The sequence below is a fragment of the Protopterus annectens genome, chromosome 3.part0, assembly GCF_019279795.1.
Source record: "Protopterus annectens isolate FY-2018-M chromosome 3.part0, PAN1.0, whole genome shotgun sequence".
Classification (NCBI taxonomy): Eukaryota; Metazoa; Chordata; order Ceratodontiformes; family Protopteridae; genus Protopterus; species Protopterus annectens.
Window position 1 is genome coordinate 241491097 of NC_056731.1, and position 14499 is coordinate 241505595.

The window sequence follows — 14499 nt, forward strand, 5'->3', positions numbered from 1 at the left end:
TACACCATCTTTATCTTAGTGCCTCCTCCTCCAGTTTGGCTATGGTATTCTACCCATATGTTATGACTGCAGATGCATCCTTGAAGGACATAGTACAGTTTTGTACCTACCATAAATGTAGATGTCCGATAGGTATGCATCTGCAGTCAGGATTACCCACCCTCCTTCCCCTCTGTGGTATTCCTAGGGTGCTTACCCCTCTTTCAGCTAGCTGGGGGAATCTATTATGGTGTATTTGTTTGTATGTATTTATGTATATATATTTTGGTTGCTACTGTTTGGAATTTTCAACATTTATCCAAATTTAGCCTTCCTAGAGGGCACCTGGCATCTGGGGCAAGAAACACTGAGGAAAATGGCATCGGCTGATGCCTTTATACCCCAGGAGCTATGACGTTGGGTGAAGTGCGACATCAGCCGAGGCCAGACCCAGACTTTGGAATCCGGCCGACCGAGGGCTGTCTGAGGCAGGACAACCCATATGTTATGACTGCAGATGCATACCTATCGGACATCTACATTTATGGTAGGTACAAAACTGTACTTTCCCTTTATGGATCTCACTAAGGAACCGCAGTTGCCTTTGTGGCAGGAAAGTTTTGCTACGACCCAGGATGTCAGTTGTGACCCACACAATTTGCTGCTCCACAGCCATCCGGGGACTCTGGTTTGGCAGGCTGAGCCACTTAGGGGAGGGGTGACCCCTTTCCTGGACATTCACTCCTCTTCAGGTGGACCAGCCTTCCAACTGATGGAGAAGGCTTTCACTGCTGCTGGCGATACTGGACTGTCTATCCCTCCACCCTCCTCTGGTACACTGGTTTCACAAGTCGCACCGAGCGGATACTGGGTGCAAGGGCCTCAGGACATATTCCCACAGGAAACCCCTTTTCCGCTGTCTTCTCCAGCTTCTCCCGCTGAGGAAGTCCATCGGAAAAGTTTGTGTAAGAGGAAGCACATGGACCCCACATAGGAGTCCCTCACTGAAGACACCAATTTTGATGAGGGGGAAGGATCCCCTCGGTCACCCTCTGAGGTATCCTTTGGTAATATCCTCGAAATCCTGAAACAGAGAGGTGACTGGCAGTCCTCTAATCCAACCTCTGAGAAATCTGTGTTCCTGCAGGCCTTTCCCGCCCAGCCCCCTACCTCCAGGGTGACTCCACCTGCCGATGAACTTGTCCGGCTTATCGTGCAGCATGCTTGAAAGGCTCCTGACACCATCAAAGCTATTTCCCGGAAGCCAGATAAGATTTTGTTCCCTCCTGCTATGGATCACCATTGGTCAAAAGGTCTTCCTGTGGATGCTTTGGTGATGGTGGCCGCAACAAAAAGGATCTGGCAGAAGAAGAAAGCCAGACTGTCCATCCGCCTGAGTCCCAGGTCCTGGACAGGATAGGGAAGCGCATCTTTGCATCAGTGACCTTTACTATCAGTTCCCTGAATTATGTGGCACACTTTACCAGGCTTCAAAGGGATCTGATTTCTGAGCTCTCTGAAACCTTGCCTGGTGCCATGTTTGATGAGGTCCGTGACAAAGTGGCTTCTCAGCTGGCCACCATTGAGTCAATATCTAACTCCTCTATGCGACTGATATCTCACGCATCAGAAGGAGTAGCGGGTTCAGCTGCGGTCTTGAGACGACATGCCTGGATGCACTTGTGCAATTTCGCGGAACCCTTTAAGGCTTCTTTTCTTAGGTTCATAGGTTCATAGGTTCATACTAGGCTATCTGCCCTGGGGCAATTATAAGCCTAGCCCGATTCTGTATGGCTTACGCCACCCCTTGTTTTGAGTATACTGTGCCCTTTTTAAGGTTTAGTTTACTGTGCCTCTGTCTAATAGAGACACGGGAGTAATCCCTGGGACAAACCTACAACCCCCCCATCCACTTATCGAGATTCTTCTTGAAGAGATTCAGTGAGGTGCTCTGCCTCACATGAACTGGAATTCTTTTCCAGAGCGAAGGGAGCCTCTGGGTTATGAACCTGTCCCTCCAGCAAGTTCTATTTATTTCTGTGCTGAGGTTCAAGTCCCTCGAGTGTGTGGCTCTAAGGGATTTAGATTTACTGAGGTGGAGCATGTCCATTAATTCTGGATTTGACATAGCTTTGTATGTCAGGCATAGATCGCCTCAAGTAGGCGGTATGCAACTGAGTAGAGCTGGAGTTTTTAACCGAGCAGCATATGGCATCTGTTTGAGACCCTTGATCCTCTTGGTGAGATACTTTTGGGGTCTTTCTAATTGCTGCAGGTGTCGGGTAAGGTACATCCCAAAAGGGGCATTGTATTCTATGATGGGCCTGATGAGGGTTGAATAAAGGGGCACGATTACCTCTCTTGATCTAGATGTGAAACCCTTCGTGATGAGGTGGGCTATGTAGAAGGTCTTTCTAACCACTTTGGCAATGTGGTTTTCAAAGGAGAGATTGCTATCAACTTGGGTCCCCAGGTCCCTAATAACTTTCTCTGTACTTAAGTGGTTTCCGCCTATGTGGTAATTTGTGGGCACATTGTTTTTGCCAAAGGGTATGACTGTACATTTTTTGGCATTTAGCTTTAAACCATGGCGCTGGCACCAGTTATCTGTCTCTGTGAGACCTTTTTGAAGGATGTTTGTGTCAGCTGGAGAGTTGATTATGGCACCCAGTTTGCAGTCGTCTGCGAACTTGGTGAGCCATAGTCCTCCCACGTTTGCCTGTACCTCGGAAAAGTATATACCGAACAAGAGTGGTCCCAGGACAGAACCCTGTGGGATGCCACTTGTGACCAGTTTCGAGTCTGACATGGCTCCAGCAACTCTCACTCTGTGGGTTCTGTCTTTGAGCCAGTTTGCGACCCATCTTGTGATATAGGGGTTTATATTTAAGCTGGATAGCTTATCTATGATGCCCGAGTGGGGTATTGTGTCAAATGCCTTTGCAAGGTCCAGATAGGCTGTGTGGACTACCTTCCCTTCATCTATGGCTTTAGTGACTGTTTCAAAGAAGTCAACCAGGTTCAAAAGGCAGGATCTGCCCTTGACAAAGCCAAACTGGGTAGGATCTAGTGTCTGTAGGTCCCCAATGTCTTTGTTTATGAGCTCCATGATGATCCTCTCCATAGCTTTGCAGACTAAGCTAGTCAGGCTTATGGGGCGATAGTTTCCAGGGTCCGTAGAGGCTCCACCTTTGTGGAGTGGGACCACTGTTGCTGTACGCCATTCTGTGGGCCCATATCCTGTAGTGAGGCTGAGATTGTATAGCTGTTTTATTTGAGGGATTAGTTCCTCTTGTAGTTTATGTAGGACGCAACCTGGGATGCCATCTGGTCCCATGGAAGCAGTGTTTTTTGCTTTGGAGAGGGCAGGCTTCACCTGAGCATCTCAGATGTTTGGGAGGCAGCCCTCTGCCGGGATAGATACTTGCTCTTTTGGGGGGGGGGGGGTTGCACTGAACCTGTCTGCCAGGATATTGGCGATGTCTGTGGGTTCAGTGTATTTTTTGTCGTTTAGAATGAACTCAGAACAAGTCTGGGAGTTGCATCCCAGGTTTCTAACATAACTGAAAAAAGCCTTCTGATTGTCTTTGGTGTCCTGTGCAATTTTTCTCTCGAAGCTGGCCTTGGAGGATTTTATGAGGGATCGTAATTTTTTTGCTAGTACTGATCAGAGATGCCTTCCCTGTTAGGGATTTTGCTCTATCATGTAGTAGCTTCCTCCTTCTGTTGTACAGTTTATTTATGGCAGGGGTCCACCAGTCTGGACGCCTGCCTTTGGATGATTGGGTCTTGGTTTTGTTTGGGATAGCATGATCCATGCATTCCTGGAGATGTCCGTAGAATGCATTTATATAGGATTCTGCAGTTTGGGCTGTAGTTTCCACTGGCCCTGGGGCCTTGAAGGATTCCACTTCGGTTTTGAGAAGTGAGAAGTTCGCTTTTGAGAAGTTTTTCACTGTGGTTTTCTGGGCTGGGGCTGGGGTCGGGATGTGGACATCCAGTGAAATTAATTTATGGTCTGATCTTAGCAATGAGGGATATACTTCTGGTGTGGAGCATAGAGTCCCCATGTTGGTAATGATCAGGTCTAGTATGTTGTCCCCTCTTGTGGGAGTGGTGACTAGTTGTTTCCATAGCATTTGAGTTTATAATTTCCAGGAATCCTTGGGCTAAGGTGCTGGGGCTTGAGTAGTGCTCCCAGTCAATGTTTGGGTAGTTGAAGTCGCCCAATATAATGGTGTTCGGGAGAGATCTTCGTGTTCTCCAATGTTTTCAGGAAAGCCGAATGGGATTCTTGACTTTGAGAGGGTGGTCTGTAGGATGCTATAAACTGAAAAGCAGTCTTGCCCACTGTTAGTTGCACATGGATGGTCTCCGATTCTTCGTGCAATGCCACTAACCTGGAGGTGTGGATATCCTTGATAAATACGGAAACTCCCCCTCCTTTTGTGGCTCGGTCCGGGTTTTGGGGCCGAAAAGCATGATACGAGGTATAGCCTGGTAGTGCTGGGGTGCTCTCTGGAGCCTTGAACCAGGTTTCTGTCACTGCACAGATATCAATGTTCTCCATACTGAGTGCGTGCATCTTGAGGTTAAGACTTCTGGCGTTTAGCAGCATTACCCTTAGTTTCTTGTTCCTTGTGCTGTCTATGGGGGTGGGTTTGACTTTTGAGCCTTGCCTAAAAAAGGCACTATGGGGGTGGCAAGAGCCTTTGCCAATATCCGAAAGACCAGTGGTGACAGGTGCAAGCCGTCCCTAGCGAAGCAACGTGGCTTGTCGAGCATGTCATCCCAGGCTGACAGACACTGGATCCCCTTTGAATGACACCAAAATTTTAGCCAATTGTTAAAATCGATCATTTTGTCTTTGTACTGTGGCATCATTCTAGGTGAGGGTAAGATGCTGCTCAAGGTCAGGGTCATACCAGCCTGGGCTACATGATCAGAGAGCTCCTCTATGTCTCTTTTCATGTAGTCCAGGGAGATACGTCTCAGGTCATTCACACCAGCATGTACAATGACCGAGTCATATTTGTATTTGCTTTGGAGTGACCTGAGTGCTTGCGTTATGTGTCGGATCCTAGCACCCAACAGGCAGCTCACCGTGACCTTCTCTTTAGTCAGCCTGGTGAGCGGGACGTCAGTGTGTCTGACAATAGAGTCACCTATAACAAGAGTATCAGGTGTGTTATTCAGCCTTAAGAGCTGTGGCTGCTTGGCACACTGACTTTGTGGGTTATGTGTTGTGTGTGTTTTGTTTCGAGGTAGCGTTTGCTTGGATGTCTGCTTTGGAGGTCTCTGTTGCTTAGGTAGATTTTTATTTAGAGCCTCGGAGTATGTTTTTGTGTATTTATCTGTTTGGTTCGCTGATGTGGTGGGACTATGTGAAACTGGAATTGTGTTGTGTGAGGTTACCTTATCCTCCTGACTGGTTACACCAATTTTGAGATGAGAGTGCTCAGCCTCCAGTTTGGCTAACTGTCTTAACACTCCCATTGAGGCCTCTTCGTTGTTTGGACCCAAAGTTAAAAGCACACTGGCCAGATGTGAACAGGATGGTAAGACCCTTTTTGCTGTAGGTGTCTGTTCTTCCCCTCAATGTGCTTTCTCCCAAAACCAAAAGAGTGGGAAGATATGGTTCAAGAAATCTCAGGGTCCTTTCCGTGACACACAGGCCGAGTTCTCCCCTAGAGGCAGAGGTGGAAACTCACAGGGAAGGATGTCCTTTTGGGGCATAGGGGGTCTGCGTAACCAGGGTTCTAGGGACTCTTTCCATGGCCAACTTTACCAGCGCTCCTGAAGAGAGGCCCAACTCCTTTCCTCTGGAGGTGGTTGGGGGTCGTTTCTCCTTGTACCCTTCTGCCTGGCTAACCGTCACCACCGATTTTTGGGTACAAAGGATTATAACCAGCAGTTATCATATCCCCTTCGATCTTTGTCCTAACCTTTCAAAAAGCATTCCCGACGTTCCACCCAGTCAAAGGGAAGAAGCAGCACTAGAGATGGAAAAGCTGCTAAGAAAGAGAGTCATCCAAATAGTCCCTCCAGACAAGATAGGATCCGGATTCTACTCAAGACTATTTTTGGTGCCAAAGAAAACTGGGGACTGGAGACCAATTTTGGATCTCTGTGTATTGAACAAGTTTGTGAGAGTACAAAAATTCTGGATGGTAACAGTACAGTCTATCCTCCCGCCTTTGGAAAAAGACGATTGGATGTGCTCGATAGATCTTCAAGATGCGTACTACCACATAAAAGTAGACATGCCATCAAGAAGATTTCTCCGCTTCCATGCGGGAGCCAGTCACTACCATTTCAGAGTACTGCCCTTCGGACTCTCTACAGCCCCCAGAGTGTTCACAAAGTGCATGGCAGTCGTCACAGCTCACTTGCGACTTCAAGGATTCCAGGTGTTTCCATACCTAGATGACTGGCTCATTTCCGCTCCCACCAGACATCTACTGGAAAAAACCCTGGCAGACTCTCTCCTCACTGCACAAAGGCTAGGCATAACCATAAACTGGCAAAATTCCAATCTCACCCCATCAATGTCGACAGAATTCATAGGGGTTATCTTGGACACAAAGAACTGCAGAGCTGCCATTCCAGAGCACAGAATTTTAAGGATAAAGCAACAACTGATTCCAATCCTTTCAAGGGAGAAATCCACAGCTCACTCGGTTCTACAGCTGTTGGGTTCCATGGCAGCCTCCATCACCATTGTCCCCCTGGCCAGGTTTCACATGAGGCTTCTACAATGGCTACTGCTCACCCAATGGTATCCCTTTCAGCATCCTCTTTCAGCCATGATTCGAGCAACCCACAGGTGCAAACAGGATTTAAATTGGTGGATGACACACAATCTGTCACATTGGTCTCGCCCCTTCTCCCCCCAGCAACCCAAGGCCACAGTGACCATGGATGTCTCCCAGATGGGGTGGAGGGGCTATGTCAGGGACAGAAAGTCCAAGGCACTTGGTCTGGACTGGAGGCCCATCTGCATATAAATGTTCTAGAGCTGAGGGCGGTGCTTCTGGTGTTGCAAGCATTCCCCTGTTGCCATCTTGGACAGTTGTGATTCAATCAGACAACATGGCAGTGGTCTGGTACATCACCAAGCAAGGTGGAACCAAATCTTACCCCCTTTGTCGAGTGGCCATGAGGATATGGCAGTGGGCGATGGCTACCAACCGTTTTCTTCTAGCAACGCACATTCCCGAGAGTTCCAACGTGATAGCAGACAGACTCAGCAGGTGCATTCTTCAACCTCATGAGTGGTCCCTTAATCCCTTGATAGCGATGGAGATCTTCCACTGGGACCGTCCTTGCTGCGACCTCTTTGCATCCCCGACCAACTACAAATGCAGCAACTACTTCGCCCTGATTCCCCCCTCCGGGACAGTCACCCAGGGATGCTCTAGTCCACGATTGGCCCTCAGGTCTTCTTTACGCATTCCCACCCTTTCCCCAGTTTCTGAAGAAAGCCTGTCGGTTGAAGAGTAAGGTGATCCTCATAGCACCATATTGACCTCGACAGATTTGGTTCCCCTTCCTTTGACCTCACCTACTAGATCGACCTGGATTCTCCATCCAACCCCGGAGTTGATCTCACATCCACAGAACTTGATTCATCCCAACTTGAGCCTGAAGCTCACAGCTTGGCTACTCCAATTCCCTTGATTGCCAGACAGAATGATCTTTCTTTACCAGTACGTGACATTCTCATTGCATCTCATAATTCCACTAGAATTACTTATCTGAGCAAGTGGTAAAGATTTACCTGTTGGCTGAAAGATAAACAAGTAGTTCCCTTCTCAGCACCAGTGTTGATAATATTAGACTATCTGGCTGACCTTTTCCAATCGGGTCTGTCGGCCTCTACCATTAGAGTTCATTTGACTGCAATTTCTAATTTCTGTGAGGGTTTCCAAGATTCCTCTCATGTCCCACAAATTCTGCAAGACCTTCATAAAAGGTGTGAATCATCTGAAGCCACCTTTTAGAGAACCTATTCAACCATGGGATTTATCATTAGTTCTACAAGCTTTGACAGTGCCAGCCATCGAACCAGCCTCTTATTGTGACCTCAAGCATTTGTCATGGAAAACCTTGTTTTTGGTTGCCATTACTTCTGCCAGATGTATTTCTGAGCTTCAAGCTTTATGTATCAAGAGTCCTTACTTGCTTTTTCATAGAGATAGTGTCTCAGAACTATTCCATCATTTCTGCCAAAAGTGATCCCTGAAATGTCCATTAATCAAACCATTGAATTGCCAGATTTCTTTCTCAATCATTCAAACAGAGGAGAGTATTGCCTACATACCGTAGATATCCACGGGCAAATCCGTTTTTACTTAAACAGGACTAGGTCCTTTCGTAAATCTGACCAGCTAGTTTTGGCCTTTTCTGGACCTAGATTAGGATTTGGTAAATCCAAAAGCAGTTTTCAAGGGCAAAGGTAAAAGCAATGCAAATGCAGACAGAAATACTTGGAAAAATATACGTCCGGTACCACCACAGCTCTTTAATTTATAGTCTTTTATTCTTCACAGAAACTTAAAACAATGTTAGCGCTTTCGAGTTAATTCCAAACCCTTCTTCAGACATATTCATTGACAATACTTAGCAGTTTAAATAGTAAAATAGGCGCCAAAAAATATCGGTCAGTAATTCATTAACTATTTCATGTTTTACCACTAGATGGTGACAGCTACTTTATTTATTATTCTGACAACTTAATACTATCACATATAAAAAGGTTGAAAATATAGCCTGAAGATTTTTATATATCTAATAATATATATATATATATATATATATATATATATATATATATATATATAAACATCTTTATATATTAATTCATTTAGATTTCAAAGTCATATATATATCTGAATCAATGTACTTTAAACATAAGCATAAATATTCAATATATTTAAAAATGCATTTAAGTAATAGTGTTAAAACTAACCGTAACAATCATAAGTATATATGCATATTTTTTAAAAGAAAACATTTTCATTTATTTTAACATGTAAAAAAATTGTTTCATACTTATATTTATTTAATGTTTGAAGGGTCTGTCTTTTAAGAAAGGTTTTATAGAGATTCTTTCATTTAAACCTATGCCTTTGTCTGATTGCATCCGGAATATCCATTTTGTTTCCTGTTGCTCTGTGTAGTTCTTTATATTCCCTTTTCTTTTGCTTCTACTTATTGTCTATCACCATGAATTTAAATTTATGACTTGGATCATGTTCTAATGTATGTCTAGCTAGAGCATTGGTCTCATCTTCCCTATTAATAGCATAAACATGCTCTTTTACTGTTTCTCTTAAGGTACGATTAGTCTTACCTATATAATAACTGGAGCATTTGACACAGCTAGCTAGATGTATTAAATTCCTGGATTTACAGCCTGCATAATGTCTATATTAGGATCTGCTGTTTCTAAGGTCACATTAGCTAGATGGTTGAAGGACTGTGTGACCTTCATTTATACACAACGTAATATCTCATTGCCTACTAAAATGAAAGCTCAAGCTCATTCAACAAGGTCAGTGGCAACTTCTGCTGCCTTCCATGCCAGAGCTTCTTTACATGACATCTGTGCAACTGCAACTTGGGCTACGCCTCTTACCTTCATCAATCATTACAAATTGGATTTGGCCTCCAGGGGAAGAGCATCTTTCGGTTCTATGGTGCTCAGAAATCTCCTTCCATGAGAGCCTCCCAGGAATAGAGGTAGCTGGGGACTCTGTCTATGCGCAAGGAATGAACAAGGATTAACAATATCAGATAATAAAGTTGTCTTACCATAGCGTTCCATCTGTATTGTTGATCCTCGTTCAGTCATTACGACCTTCCCTCCTTCCCCCTCCTGGATCTCACCATCCGGTTCTCTTGGGTTATTTGCGTAATGACTGAACGAGGATCAACAATACAGATGGAATGTTATGGTAAGACATAACTTCTTTTTCTTGAGAATTCTTCACTCCCTTGATGTGCACAGGCAGCTCTGGTTCTGCTTGGCAAGGACAACATCACAAAGGAAATTAAATCAACTTTTTATTCCCTTTGTAAACTGTAAAGAGAAGAAGCCTGTAAACAATCAGTAACCATATTTCTTTTTATTATCAATGTCATGGAAAATCAGTTTCCAAAACAGTCTGGACTAATCTACCAGAGCTTGCACTTGCCACTGCAGCTTTTATTAAAAGGTCTGTTCCTGGAGGCAGCAACCTGGTCCTTTGTCCACATGTCTGTCAGGCACTGCAGCCCTAGGAGCAGTGTTCAAGGTCAGGACAGGATTTACTTCAGCTATCTTCCAGGGGTTGCCTTGTCCTCCTCCAGCCACTAACCATTCTCCCAGCTCATCCTAGCTCTGAGAATCTTCCCAAAAGTCATTATTGCAGCTGTGAACTGTAAAGACCATAGTACAGTTGTGTTGGCTATTTACCGTAAATGTAAACATTTATATAGAGTCACTGTTGCAGTGTCAATTACCTCCCTTCCAGCCTTTTTCCTCTAAACCTAGGTCTTGGGTGGGTACCATCTCATCCTATTTTATTTCTCCTAGCCTCAGATATTTCTCTTACAAATATCCTTGTTAAACCATTTTTGAAATTGGTCAGGAACACACACAGGTAGATCATACTCCAGAACCTAGGGGAGTATGCCTATATCCTGGGCAAGAAAAACATGGTGCTGTCTGATTCTTCTTTATACCACCTATGTTCTGATGTCTGATGGGATGGTATCTGATGGGCAGAGGGGGAAGGTGAAATTATCGGTATTCAGGTCAGCCTTTGGCTCCTGCAGTTTTGGAATCCTGAGTCATTACTGCAGTAGTGAATCTACATGAACATCTACATTTATGTTAAGTACCTAGTACTACAGTGCTTTCTAAAAAACATATTTATCTTGCATGAGTTAGGTAAGAACTTTGCAAGGTAATGCATCTTTCATACAGATCTCTGTAATACCTGTTTGTTTTTGGCCTTGGCATCTGCACAATTGTTTGGATTTTTTTCTGGTTCAAGTTACAGACCCTGTAATGTTAGAAGGTGACCTGTGCATTTCCAGCTTTTCACCCTTACTATGAATTTTTTATTTAGCTTGAAATTATACTAACTTAATATGTTTTGCAATTGAATCAATTTCCTTTTATGGTACTTCTTTGTCCGACCCTACACTAAACAATAACTAGTTATGTTCACAACTCATTCAGAACCCTTCAATTAAGTGGGTGACAGCTCTTTGGAAAACCTCTGTTGCTGAAATAATACCAGAGAGGAGATATGAAAACCCTGCACTTTCCTAATGGTTTATTACATTTGCACATTTTGGAACTTGCTGTATCTGTTTTTATCTGCTGAGTACCTAGTTGTACGTCTAGCACTGAAACAACTTGGCATTAGATGTTGTCAGGATTTTTACCTCAGTAGTGAGCCTACATTTGGTACATGTGTCAGAAATGCTGAATGCTGATGTGATTATACAATGTTGCACATTTCTTCAAAAGTGTCGGGCAGTATTGATACCTGTACTTTTAGTCACACTGCTGCCTTACACCATTGCAGAGCTCAGCTCATCTTCCTACAGGTCTGAAGGAGCAAGCATCTGGCCTCTGCCACCTCCCCTTTGGTTGATTCTTCTTTTGCCAGGCTATGGTTAATGTACCTAGATGTTGAGCTTAGCAAAGCAGTAGATTGATTTAACTGCTGCAATTACCTATATATTTAAAAAGTTATTTGTTATTGATTTAATTCTGTTTGGGAAACCTCTGCTTGATTGCAGTCTTATTAAAGGCCAGAAGGACATTATATAAGTGAATTACTGGAGATTCTTTAGTTATACTCTTCCATCTCTTGAAAGTGTGACCAAGCATCAGTTCACTAAACTTCAAAATGTAACTCGTGGAGTGGCTGCATCATAGATCAGAAATGTCATGATGTTATTAACTCATTGGATATTCTGAAAAATAGGTTTAATCATTCAGGAGGTTAAGTGGTCATTGCAGAATTCCCAAGTCAAACTGCTGTTATAGTTTCTTGGGGGATGTATCTTTTGAAAGTGTTGAAGTTCTGTTAGCCTCTACCTTGGCAAGAATGTTTGACAGATTAAACTGCTTGAAACTTCTAGAAAATCCTTGTTATTCTTCCAGTCAAACATTTTAGTATCCTGGCATCTACAGCGAGTACATCTTAAAAGCTCTGATCAGAGATCGACTCAAGCAAGAGCTTATTAGATTAGGTAAAAAATATGTAGAAAGTCTGAGATCTGAAAAGTCAGGAAATGTGTTACTGTCACGAATTTGGAGAGAGTGAGCAAAGGAGATACAGTACTTGACTGATGCATGTCTTGCAAGTGAACATTTTTCTGGTTGAGAGTCACTGAATATTTGCTTTTCCAGCACTGCCCTATGCTTCTTATCTGTAGAGAGATAAATTTGTATGTCCTACTGCTTTGCATAAAGCAAGTGCTTTGGGTCACACTGTGTTTAAAGTGAAACTGATCTGATTTTTTTTTTCTATTTACTCAACATGAATGCACATTTTTTTGCCCCCTAGAAACCAAGAAAAGAGACAGCAGAAAAGGAAGAAAGCCATTAAAAAAAATAAAAGTTGTCCAGGGGCTAGAGTTACTCAAACCGCATGGAAGCTTTTTCTGTCAGCAGTGTGCTATCATTTTTAAGGATGTACTACTTTTGAATTTTTAAAATATTTATGCTATACCATATATCTTGTATAAAAGTTGATATTTCATTATGTTCCACTTCTGGAGGCAGTGTTTTATACATCTCAAGGTAGTTTCAAGGCCTTTATGGTTTGTGAGGTGAAGACATGTTAAGTTATGATGGATTGGATTTCTCAGCGCACTTCTCAAGCAGTGTAATTCTGAGCTGGAATAATGTTGGATTATAATTGTTTTTACCAACTCTAGTTTGAGATAGTTTTGAGTGTGCATCTTGACTTTGTTTTGTTGATCTCCTGCTACTGTAACTGTCTGTCTCAACATCTGTAGTAGTTAAATTGATCCTCACTACCTCCTTAAAGGAGGATAAGTAGTAAATGCACAGACTAATTGTACTCCCTTGTTAAACTGCTCAGATTACACTTTATAGTACTATAGCAGATCATTCATGTGCCATGCAGTTACATCTGGAGACTTGTCCATAGCAACACCAGGAGTTTTATAGAAACATTGGATCACTTGACAGTTTTTGACATTCTGCTGTAGTGATAATTGTTTCAAGACCGCACAAGCTGAATAAAGATGTATGCTGCTAAACCCAGTGGCTTAGAAAAAAGGTGCAGTTTTAAGTAACAATGTATGCAAATTTAAATTAATGCTGTTTTATATAGCTTTTCAGTTTTAATAGGCACAAAATAACTGAAAACATGATGGGAATGTTTTTCCTTATCTGATTTTATTTTGGCTTTTATATGTATGACTTGGTCTGTCTAATACGCAATTCTGAACTTAGTCATGAAGTGTTTACCATTCTGTATGCAAAAATCCATGTTGTTTGGAGGTCAGAGGTTCAGCCATATTTAACTGAGTCATTTTATTTGAAATATTTACTGATGGGCAAAACATGGATTAGACTCTTAAATTCCCCTCAGTATGTGCTTATTTGAGCCAGAGTAATTTTGTTTCTAATCTATGTATTTTGGAAACAGTAATTTAAAATAAGTCTGTTTTTTAATTCATTCCTTTCTTTCTTTTTAGAATCATTTAATGGTTCTCCAACAGGAAGCATAAATTCTGTAAGTGACTAACTTTTTAAGGTTTTATATTTAACTTGAGTTTTTGTGTCACCTCTAATGCCTTTTCAGGTTACAGGAGCCCATATTTTGCCTTTGTTTTATGCTGTTCTTCAGAATTGTCATAAGAAGGTCATGGACAAAATTGCAACCAACTTGGTTTAACATCTTCTTAGTTATGTTGTAGTTGAATATCTCTAGACTGGAGCTCCATCAGTAGCAGCCACAAAAGTGTTAAGACATTATCTGCCTAAGCATTTAAATTTCATATGACGTGCCTGCAACATCCCTTTTTGTTTAAGAATACTCCCTACCATGACTGGCAATCCTCAAAGTGGGTTTCTCGGTAGGGCTAACAGATTGCTCAGTCTGATTGTAGTCATGGGTACCATAGTAAACATTTTAAGTGGTGCAACAGGTACTCATTTTTCACAGCTTTACCTAGGTCATCTAATGCACTGGGCAGAGTGGTACCCCCTTAACCTGAAGCTTGAGAGCCTCAAAAAAAAAAAAAAAAAGAAAAAAAGAAAATTGGGGACTATGAGTTTATAGCAAAGAGTTTATATACAGTTATACTAAGCCAATAAATTCATTAATTTATGAAGCCAAGGTTATCATCTATGGTTTCTCAAACGAATGCCAGTATTGCACTTGCACTCCACTCCAACAGGTTATGCTCAGGGCAGCTGCCACTTTCACACCACCCTAGTTAAGGCTTTGATGATTTCTCACCATCTGCTTTAACATTTGC

At 42.8% G+C, this 14499-nt stretch overlaps 1 protein-coding gene across 1 annotated transcript in view; it reads left to right on the top strand.

Moving 5' to 3' along the window:
• Positions 1-14499, top strand: part of SNX13 (sorting nexin 13) — a 1298295-nt gene that overhangs the window by 460002 nt on the left and 823794 nt on the right. Inside the window, 2 exon segments of the mRNA XM_044065560.1 lie at positions 13714-13755; positions 14143-14166. Coding sequence (XP_043921495.1) covers positions 13714-13755; positions 14143-14166 — 66 coding nt within the window.